Genomic DNA, 22,649 nt, shown 5'->3' on the forward strand with positions numbered 1-22,649 from the left:
ACAGGCTGGATTGTCACAGATTCAATAGAAATACTAAAACTGTTATTTTGTTGTAAAAACAAGTCCGAAACCTCTAAGCTTCTTCCACAGATTTGTGCAACAGCCAAACCCCACTGCCATACTAAGGCCATAGAGGGTTGGGGAGAGCGGAGGCGTGCTAACGCTGAGGCTCGCCTGCTTCAGTCAGCGCGATTGCACGGACTTGCAGGCGAGCCAGTGTGCGCGAAGGGAGCCGGGGGGAGGTGGTTGAAGGCGGGGCAGTGACGTCGCTGGGACAATCGCCCGCGACGCACTGACGTCAATGTCACGGCGCCGTGACGTTGACGCTGCTGTGCTGTGATTGGAGGTTTTCAGCCGACAGCGCGCTGAAAAACAGCTTGGCGCTCAGCTGAAACCTCCAACTCGTCAGCACGCCTGCGGACGCTCGCGTGAGCCCCCTCTCAAGGCATCCTCATTGAGGATGCAGGGGCTCAGCACGGAGCGTCCGCACGCCTCAGCACAGCCTGTCCGTCTATGGACTCGGCCTAAGGCTGAGGCCCCACTGCCATACCAATCTCTTCAAGCTGCATCATTGCCCAAGTAGCAAATATTACAAGGTGATGACACTGCACAATCATCATCAAGTAGACTGTCCTCCCAAGCAGTGAGCAGGTTTCTGCAGCCTTTAAAACAGGGCACTAGTTAGACGCTGCATGCTTTACATATAGTGTAGAGTACATGATGAATAAATACTTACTTACATTATATAATCTCGGAACGGGTGTCATTTTCAGGAAGGAAATCCTACTTATATTACCCAATTTCTGAGGCATACTATCACTTTACCAAAGTATGAGTTCAGTCGTACAATAAAAGGCACTATAACAAGGAGAATGCTTTGTACATGTAATTGTAAATCATCGTCATCGTTTATTTGTGAAGCGCCAACATATTTTGTAGCGCAGTACAATGGGGGTACAAAGTTATGTACATTAAATAAACAGTTACATACAAATGAGGACGGACATGCACGAACAGATACAAGGAGGCAACGAGGGCCCTGCTTGTGAGCGCTTAATTCCTATCTGTATTTTAAATCTAACAAGAATTCATTTTTTAGTGGGTAATATTTAAGGTTAGTCTCGGGCCTGGAGCCCTAGTTCAGAAAGACTAATGTTTCCCTGCCATTGAAATACTTCAAGGTGAAGTCATTGAACCTAGGAGCAACATATAAATTGAGTGACAACGTAAAAAGCCTAATTAATTTAACATCTTTTCTTTTATAGCTTTAAAGGCTTCTCCAATTTAGCCCAAGAGCCTAAAAGGCACATAACATGGCAATTCAATAGACCCTGCTGACAGGACCTGCAACACAATACTTTGTAGAGTATTTATTCTAGGCACCTCTGGCAGTGAAGGGATAAAGTTGTATATAGATAAGTCTTGCAGTGTAAAGTTGAAACTTTGAATGAGCTGCTGATTAGTTCTCTTCAGTGAAGGAGTTAAGCAGGCATCCATGTGTTATAATGATGTGACATGAAGATTAAAAGCAGACGCTATTATTAACTCCCTAACAACATAAACTGCCAGCCTCTTCTGGAAATCCTCTTCCATGTCCGTGAAGATCCTTATAGGGTTGTGTACTCGGTCGACACCAGACCCTCTGGCACTAAACTGCATACTTATTATAGAAATGACTGCACAGAAATTCCAGACACAGGTCCGACTCTTTAGTAGAAATTGTGATGTTGGAGGGGGAGGGGGCGCTGAGGGGATGAGGGGATATTCTCCGGGGTGCCTTGTGTTTTGCCTGCACCGTTAAAACCATTTAAAAAAATGTTGAAAGCCATGCCCTGTGAAATGTGCTTCCAATGCTAGCGTGGTTTGCAAAACTTTTACAGGCATCTGTCGGTGAAGAGGTTTTAAAGCAGCAAAACACGTGAAATCTTATTTTAAATAAATCAGTTCTGTAAGATTAAATAGCGACTGTATATATTTAATTTTCTTTTCATTCAACTGTTAATGTCATTTTTAAAGTAGCAATACTACAATCCCCCTTTTTTTCCTTTACTTATTTTTATACTGTATGTAAAGCATGAGACAATGTATAATTCTACATTCTTACCTAAGATGGCAATCGTTTGGGGCTCCTGTTATAAATCTGTCAAAATCCTGATTGTGTGACTAACAATGGCAGCTTCAGTCAGTGTAACTCATCAGCTACAATGTATCCTTTATTACTAAGGTAACATTATCTGTTATTACAGTTTACAGCTCAAACTGCCGGGAACATTTGCAACAAATGATCCCAAACAGGAAAGTGTTGCAAAGATCTTGCACTGCTTGGGAGGTGTCTTAAAACCTCCCAAAAGATTTCACATGTTTTGCTGCTTTAAATGAGTTTTAAAGCATCCTTTAATTTCTTTTGAGAGACGGAGCGTATTGTTAAACTGTAACAATAACTACATAATGTTACCTTAGTAATATCAGGATACATTGTAGCTGCTGAGTTACACTGACTGAAGGATTGATTGAAAATGGGACCATTCATTATGCTAGGCACACAATCAGGATTTTGACAGATTTATAACAGGAGCACCAAACGATTGCCAGTTTAGGTAAGAATATAGAATTATACATTGTCACATACTTTACATATACAAATAAGGAAAGGAAAAAAAAAAAAAAGGGAGGGAGGCTGCGAGAATGTAGTATTGCTGCTTTAATGCAGCAGGGAAATCCAGATAACTAAAATAGAAGTGGTTTCATATACTAGGCAAAAATACTTTCCCAGTGGACACAATATACCTTTCGGGGACAGGCTAGCTCCAGCGGCCAAAAGAAAGCAGCAACTTCCTCAAGAGTGGCCGTTGCAGCTTTGTATTATGACCGTCGGCCATATTTGTAGTTTGTGTGCGTCACACAAGCACAAAATAGACAACAACAATCACAGGAGCCGGCAAGTACCCAGGTGTCGGGGGTCCATGGATCAACTCTGGGGGCGGGGGACTACCCACCTCCACGGGTACATTTATATATAAGGGAAGCACTTCTGTTCTGACTCAACTGCTGCATCGCAGGTACAGAGAGAAGGTAGTCCTCCATGGACGGTCAAATCTAACCTACTAATAGCTCAGGGAACGTGCAGGCCCTGCCAGCAGCGAATGCTTAAAAGGCGTAAAAACAGCACATTTTGTACACAAATGTAATCGCCTTCCTGCAATTAAATAATGTAATCATCCTGTCACGTTTCTACTTTCTCTGAACATTTTTTTGGGGCCAGGACCCTGAAAGCAGAATACACATCATCCACCTTTGGCCTATTCATTTCCTGTCAAAAGAATTCCAGCTGGGTGGTAATATCATGGTCTCTAAAGCAGAAGGCTGGTTTAAAACCGATTATCAGCTCCCTCTGACCTTGCAAGTTAGTGCGTTCTCCTTGGGCCGCAGGCACACAAGAAATGAGTTGCGAGTCGCTCTGGCAGTGAAAGTGTTAAACGGTACATTCTACAGAGCAATGACGTGAGCATGAAAAGATTGCACACAGCTGTATATACTGTCAGTACTTTTTCTTATTGCGTTATTTTAATGTTCAAAATTGTGCGGAAACCCACTATATGACACTTGTTCATATAGGAACACGTTTAATTATTTGTAGCACGGCATATACTGTATTAATCTTCTAGGACAGCACACACAATAGAACATTCTAGATCACCGAAATATCTACTGCCTCCTACACGAAGGCCTTTCTAATAGGGTTAAACAACAGATTGATACTAGGGTAGGACAGACTGTCTGACGGCATTATTCCTAAACAAAATCGCTGAAATACCTGGTAACAGAGAATCAGACACCAGTATTTTATGTACTGCCCAAAATCCATAAAAATCCCTGAGACACCTTGCTAGGAAGACCCATTATGGCGAGTACCGAATCAATCAGTGTTTCAACTGGTGGCGGTCTTTCTGGATAAGGTGTTGAGCCGTTGTCTCAATAGGGGATCTCATTTATTTTGAACACCACAGATTTTCTAACTCAGATTTGGTAAATCCGTGGCCTTTCATATGATATTTGTAGTGTGTGCACTGCTAATCACACGAGGCTGGTATAAACACAGTAAGGCCGCGATTATAGTGGGTGCGACGGCGTGTGCGATTTTTTTTCCCACACAGCGGCCATGTCACGAGCAGTTTAGCCAATGAGGGAAACCAGCCTGGTGACGCGTCCGCCACGCCTCCCCAATCGCTCCATCGCAGTGCACCCATCGCTCGGGTTTCAGGCTCGCGACGCCATACGCTCCGTCGCGCCCCTACCATAACCTCCGCCTAAAACCTTGGAAGGAGTTGGAACATGTATTTGTTAAAGATCTTTTAAACGTTGGTATTGTATAACAACTTTTTTCCTTTTGAAGACTATATACAATGTCAAGAACAGCCATGGGCGCGCGCGCACACACACACGCACACACACACACACACACACACACACAAACCCTGATTTAGCAGTATGATAATGTCCATGCAAACTGGCATATGTGGGCAAGACGACACAAAAAGTAAAATACAGCATCCGTCAACGCAAGTCCAATATACGATGTGAGCTGGTTGACACCCTAATAACGGCCCATTTTGTACAAGCCAATTGAGATATCGGGTAATTAAACTATACCTACAGAACACTCAGTATGTTACAGGGAGCGACTATAGGCCAAGCATTTTGGATCCGTAAACTAGGAACTTTAGCCAACAATGGATTGAATCAAGAATATGACGACACAGCTCACTTGTGAGATGGATGGAGGTGAGCTATTAGGTACCACGGACAAAGGCCCAGTGGACAGGGCTGCTGTACCCTGGGACAGTGATGTGAACACTATAGTTCTTCACTGTACACAGGACTATATGGATGTAGGTTCTACCCCTCCCCAGTAAATTGGGGCACGACATTTTACCACCTGTATTACTTCAATGTTGGACTTTTATTCCATTATTTTGAAGGAAAACCACATTTTTAGATTTTCAATTTACTTGTGCTGCCTGTAGGATAATGACCTGACCCCCAAACCTTGAATTATAGTGTATAATAACTTCTTACCATAAGATAAGCTACCCATGGAGATTTGATAGGGAGTATATCTGGGACCGTAGCTAAGTGAGAATTTTGATGCTTAGAGTGCATAGCTCAAGGGTGAAGGAATTACACTGGCGACACACTTTATTCGAGCTCGGCTAGTCCCACGAATTCGGGTATACCCGGGTGTATTGAGGTTTGTGACTGTTTTCTGCCCGAGTGCATTGAGTTATTTTCCAGGCAGGGATTGAAGCATTTTATTCCCACTGGCTGCAATACTGCACAGTATATATATATATACTGCATTACAATTCATGAATTTATGCCATCTGGTAGACATGCGAAGCATTGCAGCCTATTAAATCCTAATCATTATCATTTAACAGATCAGCCGCCCGTCAGCCAGGCATGAACCCAGGCTGGGAAGGCAAATGCAACGGGGCTTGTCAGAGGTGAGGAGCGGCGCATTCCAGGTATCTGCCAGGTACATACTGGGTATTTGCTCGAATAAAGTGTGTCGGTGCAGTAGGTCACTTCCGCATCTATAGACTTGTTTATTCATGCCGTTTATACTTTTATAAGTGGGTTGTGAGCTTTAGTACTCAGTCTGCAGACCACTAGGGACCACTGTTCCAGAGCCGGTAAGAGCATAACATTGCCTTTTGGCATCTAATGAAGGATTCATATTTCTGTATATGTTTAAGCATGGCTAGCAAGACAGCGAGTCGCTGTGTAATCATACCCACAAAGATGATTCAAAAGATTTTTGTTCTCTGGTGCTCATTTCATAATCTGAAGCCCCTGTAGACTAGATAAAACAAACAGATCTGACAATTACAGGGAACCACTAGGAGATTCAAATAGGCTGTTCTCAAGCTCCTACTTAGGAAACACGCTACAAGATACAAATACTGTACATTATAGTTACATTGCCTGGGCTGTATCTTATTATACCTGTGAAATGAGGGTCCATACTTTTGTAATGTTCATTCAAATGTCACTCCGTGCAAACACCTCATGCAAAGCAAGGAATCCCTTTAATTCAGACACAAAGGCAAATCTTATGAAATTTGTAACCAACATCTCAACCTTCAGTGTGTTTAAACTGCAATAAGAGTCTGCAAGGACTTAGTTAAAATGTCACCACAGCAGCAACTCAGCCGATAAGGCTGCGGCCCCGCTGCCTGCGCTGCACGTGTGTCTGTGAGGCAGGCAGTTTCTCTTGGTGCGCCCCCCCCCCCCCTCGCAGCAGGCCTGGCCCCATTGTGGGGTGGCTCTTGTCCCTGCAGCGTCCGCCACAGCGGGCGCTGCAGTAGCCAGCGGGGACCTGGCCTAAGGCATCATGTAACAAAAGGCTGAAGTTCTACTACAGCACAAGCCTTATTAGGAGAGGCTAAAGGACATTACAGCTTAAAGCAGGGCTCTTCAAGTGGCAGCCCCAAGTCCAAATGCAGCCCACAGAAGGGCCTGGAGGTGGCCCTTGGACTTCCAGCTCCTCAAGCAACTAGTATGAAATTAGTTGGAGCAAAGTACAATTATTTCACACAATCTCACTTGTAAGTTATGATAATGTAAATATGTGGTACAGATGTTCTACATGCGTAGCAAATTATGAAATATAATTCACGTTTTGAAATGTACCTAAAATTACATAATCTTGTGACCCTTCTACTCCTAAATGTTTTCTCATCTGGCCTCTTTTGAGAACCAGTTGAAGATCCATTTAAATATATATAAATGTCCAAAATGTTTGGTCCGATATGAACATGTTCAAATTCAGAGAATAGAGTAGATTGCTCTATGATCGGGTATATTTGCCCAAGATATGCAGCATGAAGACACAGAGGATAGAAGGGAGAGGGGGATACGATAAAGTTTTTATTTTTTAAATACACAAAGGCTGTCAGAGGGAATCATATTTCAGAAGAAGTGCTGGAACAAGGTCATGTTCGAATGCTGGAGAGTTGATAGTGGCAGGCTAAGGGAAATGGAAAAGGTGGTGGATTTGTGGAAGAGTCTCCCAAAAGAGGCTGTAGGGGCTAATACAGTAAGGGCATTGTAATAAATATGTCAGGAGATATAGGATATTTTAATCAATCTGGTACTTCAGGGGTTAACATTGGTTACACATTGTTAAAAATACGAGAATTGTTTTTATGGCCTGTCGAGCCAGGTCTGTGTTGTATAGAACTATGGGTTCTCTCGAGTCAGCATCTGAGTTGCCAGAGATGGGATTAAAATATGGCTTCCTGACATGAGAAATAAACACAAAATCCCTTTAAAGACATTCTTTGGAGGGTTATGCAAGGTTCAGGGGGCGGCTAAGAAGGTATTCTACAAGAGTAAATATATTGAATATAAGATATCTTTAGCCTGACACCTTTTTGCAATAACAAATACATATTTGTAACTGTTGCACTGCGACAAATCAAATCATGCCAACCCCTTAATTTTTAGGAGATGGTAAGGTACAAATATACATTTGTCACTCAAACTTAAGAGCAAGTCAGTCAAAATTAGTATTGTTACATTCAGCGAACTCGCCTGAACCTATTGATATGACTCACATGTGTAAGTATTATGACCACAAAGTTATGATGCCTTTTATATATGGAGTCAGACTTTAAACTCCAAGGAATGTTTTCTTTTAAGTTGTAAAAATGTCAGGAGGGCTGATTAATGGAAAGGGATGGGTTTGTGTGTTTCAATGCAGAAGGTCTGGGCATAAAAGTTGGCATGTTTGATCAGAAAATTAGAACAGAGGCGTGTTTTGGGATCAGACACGTGAATTTTCATCTGTTTTTTACGCCAGTGACCTCTCTGGGAAGAACCTATGACGTGTGGTAACGTGTAGGGCAGGGGGGCGCAAACTTTTTTCCCTGCGCCCCCCTGCCGGCTGTCCCCTCACTCCCGCGCCCCTCCAACCCCAACTTACCCGCGCTCCGGCGTAATGACGTCACGTTGCCATAGCAACGTGACGTCACATGACCTCGCAGCGTCATTTTGACGCCGCGTTGCCATGGCGACGCAGGGAGGAAGCCGCCGGAGCCACGGTAAGTGAGGTTTACAGAGGCCCTGCAGCTCCCCCGGCACTTAATTTAAGTGCCTTCGGGAAGCGCGCGGGGCCTCTGTAAACCCCGCGCCCCCCGTTGGCAGTCTCGCGCCCCCCCTGGGGGTCGCGCCCTACAGTTTGTGCACCGCTGGTGTAGGGAATTCTGCTATGTATCCTTTTATTTTAAGAAACTGGTCTGCATTTATTATAACTATGCAAGGGGTTAAAAGGAGTAAGGGGTTAAAATGAACTAATTTGAAGTACCTTGCGCAGGAAAAAGGTGAGTTGGCTAGAGAAGCCGTGTGTATTAACCCTGATTGCATATCTATGGCTCATGCTCACTAGTGTGCTGTTCATGATAGATGGTATATTGGGACAGATTGAGGGGAGATATTGTTCATTTGAGGGACCTTTGCAGAAGGTGAAACGTGGGTCAGTGTGTATTAACCTTTGTCCTGTACGCAGGTCACGTGCTCACAGGCATGCATACGTAACAGGCATTCAAACAAGCTTGTTAGATTTAAAGCTATCCTAAATACAAAAAAGAAAGAGCCAAGGATCAACTAGGGTCATAGGTTATGGCCCCAGTGTTTACGGTTATATGCACGCCTGGTGACCTGGCGCCGCATCCCCAGATAAAAGCCGCGATCTGCAAGGGAGTAATGGGATGCGCAAGGGCGCAGCCATGACAGGGGGCGTGGCCATGATGGCGCATACTTTATCTGCCCTTCCATTTGCTGCCCGCCGACCATGTGATCGCGTCGCGGCACGGAAAGACAAAATTCTTATCTTCTCTGCCAGCGTGATGTGCGACCCCTCGCACACACATCTACTGGGGTCTGCCCGATAGAGGGCTGTACCTGGTGTGTGTGTCGCGCCACGCCGTGGCCACTGGGGACCTAGCCTTAGGTTTTACAGCAGGCAGAGAATTGGCAGACTAGGTTAGGTGAGTGGTTCTAATCTTGCATGAAATTCCATGCTTTCAGTCCTTGGGTAAGTATAGATTGAGGGGCATAGTGTTATGCATATTGACCGTTACCTAAAGCTTTACTTGGTGCATTGCAAGTTACAAAAAATCCGCTCTATATAAAGACAAACAAATTATAACTTTAACAAGGTATATCTAAATACAAATGAATAAAAACAGTCATGCTGCAAGCATTGCCAGAACAGAAGTAATAGTTAAAAAGCATGACTATGTAACCTAATACAGGAAGGCATGTGGATCCCTAGCACTGAGGTCACCAAGGCCCTCCTCCACCCTCCTGCACAGTTTAGCCTCATCGGGGAAAAGCATGACGCAACCTGGTGGTTTCCAACTCCTGACGGTCAGAAGCATGGGTAAACGTTATAGTATTTTCATTTAGTATTTTAGTTTCGTCTCTGTGTCTGGCAGATACATCTTGCCTGTACACCTCAAATATAGCGGCTGTGTACAGAAAGGCATGGTGTTCAGGCGGATTCAGATGTTCAAACTCTGAAGCCGCAGGAAAAACCCAAGGGATTTGTTTTTTTAAATCGTTACTCTGTTGCGCTGATGAAATAGGAAGTGCTGCAGATATAAGGTAGGCTCATTTTCTTTCAGTGGGCGTGTGCACAGCTCCGATGTTGTACTACCATTACAAACATCACTTTTGGGACATAATATATAGCTTTCGTTTTGCTAAACTATTGGCATAGAAAATATTTAGCCAGGAAAGATGCACGGCGACATAAAATCCCATTTTATAAAGTATGTCCTGTGATACATAACACAGCGACATTACAAATGGCACATATTTAAAGGGGGACAGTGCTGGAAATTATAATGTTTCCTGATGCGTGAGGACGCACTAAGAGAAAGACCCACGTGATTTATATTGAAAATGTAACAGTAAATAGGGTTCACGGCGGTGCTTAGAGAGTGTGTAGTTTTGTGGCCGTTATTAATATACTACACTACATCTGAAGAAAGGGTTAATGGGAGCTCAAATAGTGGAGGATAAAATATAATGAAGATTTGTCCAATATAGGACCGACAGAAAAGGAAAAATCTTGATATTGGAGTGGGTAATATAAAGGAGAGTGAGACGTCCGAGTCTAATAAACCTTCCTGGAGTGGAGGTAGCACTCTGTGTAGTAAAACCACCCACCAGCTATCTCATTGGAGGTATAGAAATTCAAAAAAGACAATATAACTCGCTCACTAGTGGTTTCCTTCCATACATTCTTAAACAGGTAGATGAAGTAAATGTCCTCACCCACTCCTAGATTTCCTTAATGTCCTTGGTGGCGTGACCAGCCGTTTGTGAATAGATCCAGGTAGAAAAACTGTTTCCAACAGCGCACAGCCAGGGAGTCAGGTTGAGAGAATAAAATTGAGTTTAACAAATATGCATCACCAAAGGGGGTGTGAAAAACCTGTTTTTTTTTTGTTAAACTCAATTGTATGCTCTCAACCTGACTCCCTGGCTGTGCACTGTCGGAAACTACTGTTTTTCTACATTACATCTGGACTGCAGTGCTAACCACCATAAGGGTAGCTCACCAGTGGTCGCTGCGGCGAGTGCTGCGGCGTGTGCGCCCCACCACAGCCCGCTATGGGACAGGCCCCAGTGACGTGTGTGTGGCGACGCGTACGCTGGCAGGGAAGACAAGAATGTTGTCTTCCGGTGCCGCGACGCGGTCAAGTGGTCGGCGGGCAGCCAATGGCCGCAACCCCCGTCATGGCCCCGCGCATCCCATAGCTCATCTGAAGATCGCGGCTGTAATCTGTGCACGCGCTGCCAGGCACGTGTGCAGCAGAGAGCTCTAGGGCCGAAGCCTAAGGCCTCGGTCCCGCTGCGCTCGTTGGCGCGGGCGGCCACACGCGAGTTCCCCACCAGCAGGGGCATCCTCCTGAGCCGGTCCCGGTCCCCGTTGGCAGCACAGCGCACTACACGCTGTGGCGCGTCACCCGCTATAGGACACAAGAAAATGGTGATCCTAGCGTTGACGCGTCACGTGGTGTGGCTGTGAGCCAATGGGGAGGGGAGGCTTCGGGAGGAGGAGAGGCTTCGGGAGGAGGAGAGGCTTCGGGGAGCGGGGAGGAGTGTATGTGTGTGCGTGCGTGTCTGTCTGTGTGTGTGTTGCTTACCATCAGCAGCTCCAGCCCGAGTCCGTGGAGGGAGGGGGGGAAGAGTAGCGGGTCCCTCCGCTCAAGCCACGCCCCCCTCCCTGTCAAACCTCCCACTCCCGCCCACCTCCCACTCCCTACAGACCGCATATCGCGGTCTGTGTATGTCAGCACACCGCCTGTCTGCAGTGCGGGCGCGCTGACTCTGGGAGCGGGGCCTTAGCCTAATTCAGCAGTCATCCCGAAGCCGTAAGACAATGCACACCACAATAAGCAGCAGTAACACAATAAGCAGCAGGAACACTATAATGCTGCAAGGTGCCAATGTGTTACAGCTCTGGTCCTTCCTGTGGGCTCCAGTCACAAAACAATGCAATGCTGGACCCTCTGGCAGCAACAAAATTAAGCTAATTACTGCCAATGTTTTGATCTAGTTTTAAGTGGGTCTGCCACATTAATGAGGCTGCAGCAGTTCTATATTTCCAAATGTCTGCAAAGAAAAGGCTCCCACTTATCCAAATATTTACCAGCCTGACTGGCAAGAGCACAAACGAGAAGGAAAGGTAAACGTTTCTGAATGTCCTTTTAGCACTGCTGTTATGAACTATGAGACGATTATTTATATTTTCGTTAAAACGTAACAATAAGCAAAGCATATGACAAAGTATGTAGTTACTGTATGTTTATTCTTCTCCTTAGTATGGGTCATTCAATTTAATCCGTCGGCCAAAACATTTCCAAATCTGCCACCACGTCAAGGTAAACCCTAATCTGCAGGTCCTACACTCCCATTTTCTCTTTGCAGTATAAAATTGGTAAAGAAAACAATGATATAGTCAACAGCATGTTGTGCATGACATGTGCCTAAGTGGTTAACATTTAGGACAACTGTGTGCGAGTTATAGCGCAGTTACATACAGTATTTTTATTTTAGTAATTGGTCCTCTGATACACACACACACACACAGCTAGAAAGAGAAATTCGATTTTTAAAATGATTACTAAGCACACAACTTGTTCATCTCAAATGAAGCAAAAACTATATCAAATCAATGTTAATCATTCAGTGACAATTATTACCTTCAACAATACACAGATTACAGGAAACCATGACACGAAGCTACGCATCCTTGTCAAGAATGATTAAGCGCAGACACACACAGCCCACTCAATATCCTGTTTTCCATCGAGTGATTGGGCTGCAGTGTCTTCAGCATTTTTATGTTATTCTCATGGCCGGGCATTCACCACAGAACAAAAGACTGCTTACACCATCTATGGTGCATTACACAAGCGTATAATGTAAAAAGAAGAGTATTGTTGAATTGTGGCACCTCCTCAAAGCAAAAAAAAAATTATTTTTGGTGGCAAAGTAGATGGATGGTGGAAAATAAGCTTTAAATGCAGTTTACATACAAATGAATTCAAAGCTCACTGGAGTTTTAAGTTGAGAGTCTATTCTTCTTTCCATTTAAGAGACAAAGTGAAGCCTCTGAACTAAAAATAAAACCCCACACCAATTCAAGTAATAATACAGGGTTGGACGCATGAATTACCTGCGTCTGCAAATAATGCCTCTTCCAGCAGCACATACCCTTCATTTCTATGAAGATTACAGCCCTATGCACAATAAATGGAAATGAACCTAAGATATCTATGTAAATTGCTTGTGTGGGATGCATGTTTTGGGAGTCGCAAGCTCACAGGTGTATGGAAATTGTGGCATTTGTCTTTAACATTTGTGTAAGAATGGAGAGGGGCAAAAATAAAAAAATAAATTAAAAAAAGGATTTGCAGCAAGAGGTATGTGTCTTTGCTGTGAACCATCATGTGATGTGCTTTTACCAACCAGAAGAAAGTACTTTCCCTATCCTTTCACTGAATCATATCAAGCTGCCATTATACATTCAGGAACAGTGATTCCATGCCCCGTAGAACTAAAACGGTGACTTTTACTATGTTGGTTTCTAGTAGAAAAGGAACAGAGAATAATTAGCATAGAAAAGTACATTATTACACCGATAGATCATTGATGGGCAAAAAGCAACCTGATGGCTGCATGCGGCCCACGGGCCTTTACCTACAGACCAACCGCTGCACGTGCCAGCAGCCCCCTCTCCCTTACTCCCCAGTGCAGAGGCAGTGGGCACATTGCGGCTTATCCCAGCTTCCTAAACTGCTTAAGGACTATCACTACTGTATTGCCTCGCTCGTGCCAATCACTAGTTCCCAGTGTATAATAAGGGGAGCGTGGCAGTATTCATCAGTGCACTGACATTATGCAATTAACTGGAGGGGGCGGAGAGAAACTCCTACCCATGGCTGCAAAGTCTCAGCTGGAGAGAACGCCCACGTGTTACTTTGCTTCTTTAAAGGGCGCATGCGGCCCTTGAAGTACTAGATCACGTTGCCACCCACTGATATAGGGAAGGGTTAAACAGACACCCATGAGTGTCTGCTCTCAGACTACAAGGGGCAGTGCTGACTAGGATTAATGTCAACTAAGGATAGTGGCATGTTTAATATCTTTATCTAATGGGGAAGAGCCTGCTGGTCCTCCAAGCTGTCTGTTTATAAAGTAATTGTGAATAATAAAGCAGCACTCTACATAGAATTGTTGCAGGCACAATGAGTCCCTGTGTCAGAGCTTGCAAACTGTTTGGTCTCTGAGGCACTTACCCAAGGTCACAAGGACACCAGGATTTGAACCACCGCCTGCTTCAGCGCCTTTACTCACTGGGTCACTCCTTCAGCCCAGTATTGAAGCCATTATTAAACAGGTGAACATAAAATATATCCAGTGTTCCCAAGGAAATGCAAAGCATATTCCATTTTTCACAAGATTAAAGTAAAACTGCTACGTTAACAGTGATTGAAGCTCTCAAGAAGCACTACATTGCTTAATTAGATTTTTTTTATACTACATACTACCTTCAACAGATTCATTTCAGAGGGACTTGCTATGTGCGGTTTACATGTCAGAAGGAAAAAAAAAAGTGTTTGCTTTATCTTGTCACAGAAATGTAATTTGTGATGATTTAATTAAAAATCAAAACACAATTTCAGTGCCAATATCCAAAGAAGTTTCACTTCGAATGTGTGTTTTAGCCATTTGCACGTCTATATTTATAGTAACTGTGAATTCCGTGTGTGTGTGTATCAGTGTAGGGGTGTGAGTCAGTGTGTGTCAGTGTGTGTGTGTTAGGCCGAGTCCATAGACGGACAGGCCGTGCTGAGGCGTGGGGACGCTCCGCGCTGAGCCCCTGCATCCTCAATGAGGATGCCTTGAGAGGGGGCTCACGCGAGCGTCCGCAGGCGTGCTGACGAGTTGGAGGTTTCAGCCGAGCGCCAAGCTGTTTTTCAGCGCGCTGTCGGCTGAAAACCTCCAATCACAGCACAGCAGCGTCAACGCGCCGTGACGTCGACGTCAGTGCGTCGCGGGCGATTGGCCCAGCAACGTCACTGCCCCGCCTCCAACCACCTCCCCCCGGCTCCCTTCGCGCACGCTGGCTCGCCTGCAAGTCTGTGCAATCGCGCTGACTGAAGCAGGCGAGCCTCAGCGTTAGCGCGCCTCCGCTCTCCCCACCCCTCTATGGCCCGGGCCTTATTAGTCAGAGTGTCAGAGTATTTTCCCTCTCCCTCCCCCGACATCACGGTTAGCCTCTTCTGCCAGCAGTGACGTCACATGGAATTTTGTTACAACACAAGAGATATTGCCTATCAAAACTCTGTAGGTGAAGTTGCACTATATATTACTGTGCTATGCTTTAAGGCATACCTGGGATAAAAGTGGTTAAACAAAAAAGAAACGCAGATAACCCTACCGCACTGCAGCCTGGTACAAATGCAGTTGAACTTGATAACATTTCCAGAGCAATACTTCACTTTATAAACACAGAACATTCCACAAATCCAGGCCATCTTCTGCACCACGGGTAAGGGAATGTTTTATTTTTACTAGAAAATGAAATCAGATTTTCAGTAGGGGCTCTGAAAAAATAGAAATGCAGGTCAATCAATTGTTTCCTTCACCCCCCTTACCGCACTTCCATGGTGGGACACGGTGAGGGCAGGAAAAGGTGTGTGTGTGTGTCAATTCCTACTCAACACAGACATCACACAAAAGGGAAAAGCTAGGAGTCAAAGCGCTTCCAAACATCAGCTTGCCATGTTTACAACCTAACTTGAAAAAAACCTAACACCGGAATTTTTTTTAATTATTTTTTTTAATTCAAGTATAAGTAACAAAAGACAAATAAGAGCTACAGTACAACTCACGAGCACATTTGGCAACAACATTTTGATTTCCTTCAGACAGTTTCAGGGTTAAACCCCTTAAACAGTTCGGTGCTGTTGGTTCATTTTGGTACAGCACAGATAGAATGATGCCTCAGCTACACCAACTTTTTTACCAGAGGGTTGTGCAATGTAGTACATGGCACTCTTACACATAGACGGGCTAAAGGGACAGTCTGCATATGATCTACATCTTGCATATAAGAAACGGTGGCAGAATTATTTTAGCTTTTTTTGCAAGTTGTTATAATAAAGACGTCAAATATCAGTCTCAGAAATAAATTCACAGACAATAGGAAGGGAACAAAAGCTGCACAGATGCACACGTTTCCTGAGCGTCCGTCATCTGCTTCTGGTGGAGCAGCCAGGAACAGACACGTGTGCATGCACGGCTCATAAAGAGATTACTCAAAGGCAGAAGAGCATGCTACTCATTATTTAGTAGTAAACCAGAACAGCTCAGTTTATTTTTAGGCTTGCCCTAGGTAAAACCTTGAGAACGAATAATACGATATTACAAAGTGAATCCGGCTTATAGAAGGCGGAGAAGTTTAAAGGGTCCGTTAACAGGCCTAGGACAGGTGGTCAGTCATTGAAAATCTCACTACAGAGAAAGATTACACAAAATAAAATGTTTTAATCTGACACACACACACACTATGGTAAGAGATGATGTACAAAGCCTGATGATGCAGCTTTGGGGCATCTTTATATTAACTTCCTTGGGAAAGAAAATGATGCATCATAAAGAAATCCTGCGCATGATCTGAAACTTTCAATATCCAAAGTGTTATCCAATTCTGAAAATGGGAGCCTAAAAAAAAATCCCAGTCACTCTTAGACTGGTGAACAATCATTTTAACGTCCGTTAACCCCTTAAGGCCTTTAAAATTTAAAAAAAAAAAATGTAAACTGTAAAAGAAACTCTCCTGCGAGTTATCATGATGTCAAGGGGCCAGCGCCAGCATTGCATACAGTGCAAGATGTGGCACCAAACTGCTGGTGATCGCAATTGTCAAAGTGGAAATATAAATAAAAAAGTAATATAAATATATGTTACACAGTACAACATTCCTTACCAGGAGCAATCCAATGTTAACACAACATTTACACAGCACCAAGACCGTTTTAAACAGCTAGGTAACCTACAGTCTCTTATCAAAGTTGGCTAGGTAAGGAGGATATTGTTGCGGCCTCACATGGGCAGGCAACAAGTGGCTCTACTGCATTCTTCTGCCTAAAGCCCCTTCCATCAACACAACCGCCCCATGAACAGAGCAGAAAAACAGGATCTAACATGTACCAGGCTATCAATACACAAAGGGGATGGACCAAGAAACAGCAGCAGGGTCAGAGATGGGGAACATTCCTAACTTCCCACTAACATCAGTGCTGGGCATGTGTGTGTGTGCGCGTGTGTGTGCGTGTGTGCCAAGCGGAGATGACAGAAAGTTGGAACAGATAGAGATTTTAACCATTTCTGCACAAAGACAGGCCTGAAAGAGTTACTGTACACTATTTATTTCTAACAGCTGTGCAGTAAGAATGAAAAGATCTCTGGAAACAAAAAAAAGCACTGTTACCCCATATTACAAAATGTTGAACGCATGACTGCAGGTTCTTTTTCGCTCTCTTTTTTATAAAGTATCTTTATATAACCATTGCCTGGTACTACTTATGAAAAGATGCAGATCCTGACCCCACACTGGTGCTGGCTTGAATTTAATTTGATGTTAATCGAGTCTAATTTCTACAGATCATTTGCTTCGATAACCAGTAAGTGTAAGTTGGTAGCACAGTTAAGCTCTGAAGGGTTGAATGAGAAAGAAAGAAAACGCATCATAAAAGGGGGTGTATTTATTTTTTGCTCACCTCCGCTTGTCTTCAAGTATCCCATTGAGTCCCAGGCTCTCAGGCCGCTCCTTTCTTCTCCTGTACAAACCTGACTGTGATAACTCCTTCAGCTGTAATGTGCTCATATCTCTTCACACACAAAAAAAAGTGGATGTTTCTATAGAAAAGCCGGACTGTCAAGTAGCCCGCAGAGACAGCAGTCGTGTGCCTGCACACCTGCAATAGTACGAGCTATGAATCCCTTGCCAGAAGCTGTAACTCAGCCGCTTCCTGTTTCTCAGTGGTACACACCCTTCCAGCAAGGCCACTACGTTCCCCTTATCACAGGCTCACACACCTATGGGACGGCCCAGGAAAGCTTTGTGAAAAGCTAGCTGGAGGCGGGTCTGTTGTGCCTTTTGTCCTCTAAAGCCCCGAGCACACAATCGCATATTGTTGTGTAAAGAGGACAGTCACACACGCCTTAATGACAACTAGCCAGATCTTTGCATCACAGTCTGCTATAGCACAGCTACCAGGACTCTGCACATCATATTAACGCAACTTGTGTTTCTTTAACTTCCAAGACATGGATGGTCCATTGACACGAAGATGATGCTATGCAAATAATCTCCATGGTAGGAGGCCTCTAGGAGTAGGAGGGGAAGGAAACACTGGGCATACATTGTCAAACAGAAGCCTGAACCTAACGCCTTGCACCCCACACGCAGCTTCTGTACAGCGGGATATTGTTCCCAGAGCGCTCTGCTAGTACATACAGCAATGTATAAAAGAAGGCATTATTAGGTGATTCATCCAAGCACAACGCGTGTTCTCGTGATGGTCACGTATCTTGTGCACAAATAGATGGTCTATAAAGAAGGAATGGTGCAATAAGCACAGACACCGACTCTGAAAACAACAGCACTCTGTTTGAATCAGGGAGACCTGGTACAATTCCCAGTGCCAGCTCCTTGTGACCTCGGGCAAGTCACTTCATCTCCCTGTGCCTCAGGCACCAAAAACAGAATTTAAGCTCATCTAGACAGACACGGCCTGTAAAAATCCTATGTACAATGCTGCTTACTGCACACTATGCTGTAATTGTGATGCACTCCCAGTCTCATTGGGAGACAAGCTCTATAAAATTGTATTATTATTATTATTACTACTACTACTACTACTACTATCTCTTCAAGTTAAGGACAATTTTGCATACCACATTGTTCTTGAGGCGGGAGCTTTAAACTGGAAAGCCCAGCCGGAGCGGCTACCGGCACCTACTGTGGAGGTAAGTATCTCCGGAAGCAGAGGGTCCCGGAGCTGAAATTAATGGGGTTCAGCCCTGGAAACCCCCTGCTTCGTTGCTACATCAAAATATTGCTCTTTTAAGGCCAATTCATTACTTTAAAGCTGCTGTACCACATAAGACCCAGGTGAGCAGACAGAAGTGGTGTGTTTAATATATGAAGTTTAGCCAAAGGATGCTTTAACCCTTTCATTGCCAGAATGTCAGCGGTTCTTAAGGATTGTGAGATCGAGACCCCCCACAATCACAAAACCGCGGCCCGTCCAATGTCAGCAATAAAATAAATCGTAATCCTTTGTTCCAATTACAACCCCAGCTCTACTGAGCCATGGTAGCAATTAGTACAAACATTTAAAAAACCACAACATAAATAATGTTAAATATTGTTATGCTGTGGAGTTGGAAAACGTAGGCCGTTCTTGCTCATGTAGCCCGTTAGTTTGTAAATAGCTGTGCAACATTGTAAGCCAATGCAGAATAAAGTGCAGCTGAACGTGACTGCTGCTTACAAGTAACATTGCTTATACCGTAACAGAAGGTTCATATGTTGGATTACTCTACAAAGGGTCTGAAAACGCTGTACACTATACTGTACCATTCCTCTATGAAGAACCCTAAATGTTGGTCCCCTAAAAACGTACTGTATTGCCACCTAGATTTTCCAGGTCCAAAACGTATACTACAACTTAAAACGACATTCCTGTACTAAAAACCCACCCCTCTTTAAAAACCATTTCCCACGGTCTTGCATACTCTTAAAAAGCAGAGATTAAGTCTTGAACATGGAGCTCTGCACAGATCAGCTTTCCTGCAGAGCAGTCATATGTACATGGCAAGGTTTGCAGTAGCGCAGAAGCCAAAACCGTCTTTTTTTCTCGGCACTGCAAATCAGCCCTCAATCTCAGCATTATCATGCAAAGGGCACCTACATTTCCAGGACATTTATAGGTGCAGTCCCACTTCACAATATATATTGCAGCTGCAATAAAGTTAAGGTACCCAGCCATGCAACATCACCAGCAAAACAGCACTGTACTTATAGGGCAGGGTCTTGAGTACTACAATGATATGTCTCACACGACATGGGGGGATTACCAAGGAAATATTATGGAGCTATAACACCAACGTAACCTGTCTCTTCGAAGGGGGTAATACCAGGGTTGATTGTTGTCCGCTAACCAGGGTGACCCTCCAACACACTACTTCTTAGACACCAGACTTCGGAGCCCTGCATTTATTGCACATCATTGATGCTATGGATGATTTAACCCTACATGTATAGTCCACCCATAACCAAGGTTAGACCGGTCATCAAATAAATGTATTCACCGATACTGGACTTTTTATTCTGTTTTCACCCAATTTTACTGTTAAATTGCATGATTTAAAAAAAAAAAAAGGAGATAGGGAGTAAAAATAAGTCCTTGCTCTGAAGAGCTTAATAAGGTAAAATGAGACAAAGCGACCCGCCCAAAAATCACAGTAAGTGACTGGAATCAAATGTTAAACTTATGCAATTAAATAATGTTAGTTTAACTACACTAGCCCCAAAGTCTAACATAATTGAGAAGGACATTTTCACCTGGTTAGGAGAAAATGATCGAGTTTGGAAAGGACATACAACGTCCTCCTTACTCTCTGACCTTAGGTTCTTTGGTGTTTGATACACTGTCCAATTCTTTTGCTCATAAGCAAAATGGCCTTCAATCAAAGCCAATATTTGGTTTGGCCAGAAGACACATGGCCCAACAGATGTTAATGCCAATCGCACATTGGTGACTATATATGGTAAACATAGTTACATAGTAGATGAGGTTGAAAAAAAGACTACCGTCCATCAAGTTCAACCTATGCTAAATTTAGACAACAGATACTTTATCCTATATCTATATTTATTAATCCAGAGGAAGGCAAACAAAAAAACCCATTAAGGGGAAAAATTAAAAGCTTCTCAGATGCACCTCTGACCTGTTACAAACAGTGTCATACTATATGCATCTAATATATATTTCTTTAAGTTGTTTGTCTGATCACTATGCATTTGGACACCTCTTAAGATATCGTAACCAAACTTTGCTGGAATATTTCTGTAATCAAAAGAGCAGGATTCCAGACTTGACCATTTGTAATGTTTCATCTTCATCAATTAACTGGATAAGTCACCAAGTTTCCCAAGTGGGTTATTAATTCCCATTAAACCAAGTACCTACCATATAAAAATCAGAAGCTGGATTGTGGTTCCTATGTGAGAAATGTACTGCCACTCTTACTGGCATCTCACTCCTGGATTGCATAAGTAGAAGGTCCATTGACGTCTCCAAATCCCTGAGCATCATTATACAGTATGTAAAATGTGCGTACATTTTTTAAAAAAAATTCTGTCCTCCTGTACACAAAGATATTTGAAGATGAGGCCGATATCTCAATGCATCTCTCCTGTAAAACTATTTTGGACTTTAAATAGATGGCACTAGATAATATATGGTCATAGGTATTAGAACCTGTTTTATTTGGTTTGTAACCTAGAAGCACAAGCAAAGAACTTAACCAGTTCAGAGTCATTTCTGTTTAATGGTGGACTTTCACCATCCTTTTCCATTTGTAAATGTATTACATACAACTTATAAAAAACGTATTATTACATACATACCGGCCCGCCCCCCTTTCCCATCCTTTGGCGGCGGCGGCGGCAACACACACACACACACACACACACACACACCTTGGGTTCAAATAAAAAAAACAAGTAATTACTGTTATTATTGAATTAAACTTTATACGTATTACCATATATGTTTTGTCAATTTGATGTAGCATTGGGCACCCCTGTCTTTTGTTGTATTCATTTGCCACGCTCAGTAGCACTCATTTTGGCATAAATATATATTCATGATGTGGTGGGTGCAGGAGTTTGAGCTAGCTGGGAATGTGTGTGTGTGTTAATCAGTTTCTGACTGGTAACAGTCTAATGGAGGTAGGTGGCACCTCCGCCCAGAGCTCCACCTGATGAATGACCCAGAGAGGTTCGGAAGCTTGTAATATTTCAACTACTTGTTGGTCCAATAAAAGGTATCATAACACCTACTCCCTCTCCCTGCTTTTTACCACATGGAAGAAAGACCAACGTGGCTACGTACTATTCTTTGATAAAAAGAATAGCCTTCAGCGTCTAAATCTTCCACGACCCAGATGAACTGCTGTGGTTGGTTCGTATGTCAGAGCTGCTGTTACTCTTTCAGACCACGGCAAACAGAGTATTCTGACAGCCTGCAAGGTAGGCTAGAGGCTCATACTGTACATGTGTCCTGACATTCATTTTCTTGAAGTCTTGTCTACATCGGAATTTGCTAAAGTCGTACAACCGTGACTGTAATGGTTAGTGTGCATGCCGACAGACAAGATTTACAATGTTAATACAGTTTGAGATGCTCTAATTCAAGTGCGACAGTTTTGCAGACTAATAGATAACAACTTTTGATAAGGCGATGTATGAGGATTCCTCCCCCTCATTCATTGAAAGACTCATTTTCAAATTACTTGAGACATTTTATAATCTTATTTATATGGCCGCCTCCCATACATACAGGGAAGTGGGAAAATCCACAAAGTATACATTTTTCTAAGCTTTGACATGAACAGGTTTGTGAGGGTCAGTCACCTTACATTGCAGCAACAAATCAATTTATCTGCAAAAAAAAAAAAAGAGAGAGACATGTCAGAATGTGCTCTGCTGCCCTGCCCTTGCATTCAGTCGTACTGACAGGATTTGGGATATAATGTGGCTCCCAATTGGCAGGTCACCGACAAGGCCAATCACATCCTGGAGGCTATGTGGAAATAACTAGGATGGGCACATTTTGTTGAAGTAATGGAATCCTAGCTCACATTAACGTGTAAAGCTCTAACTGTATCATGTGCTTTATAATGGCTCCCTCTGCTGGATAACAGTTTTTGACAATGCTTGCAGCTTTATGCCATCTAGAAACGCATTACAATATGTTACCCAGGCTGTA

General features: G+C 43.5%; 1 protein-coding gene across 5 annotated transcripts in view; it reads right to left on the reverse strand.

Moving 5' to 3' along the window:
• LIMS1 (LIM zinc finger domain containing 1) overlaps positions 1 to 22,649 on the reverse strand; it is a 76,020-nt gene that overhangs the window by 22,762 nt on the left and 30,609 nt on the right. The window contains exon 1 of one of the 5 annotated variants that reach the window (XM_075590339.1): positions 17,367 to 17,613. The exons of 3 other annotated variants lie outside the window; for them this stretch is intronic. In XM_075590339.1, the coding sequence (XP_075446454.1) occupies positions 17,367 to 17,473 (107 nt within the window). In that variant the 5' untranslated portion in view covers positions 17,474 to 17,613. Of the gene's footprint in view, positions 1 to 17,366; positions 17,614 to 22,649 lie in introns of those variants that run through there. One more of the 5 variants, XM_075590340.1, reaches the window with a different exon arrangement.

Source organism: Ascaphus truei, chromosome 3, assembly GCF_040206685.1.
Source record: "Ascaphus truei isolate aAscTru1 chromosome 3, aAscTru1.hap1, whole genome shotgun sequence".
NCBI lineage: Eukaryota > Metazoa > Chordata > Amphibia > Anura > Ascaphidae > Ascaphus > Ascaphus truei.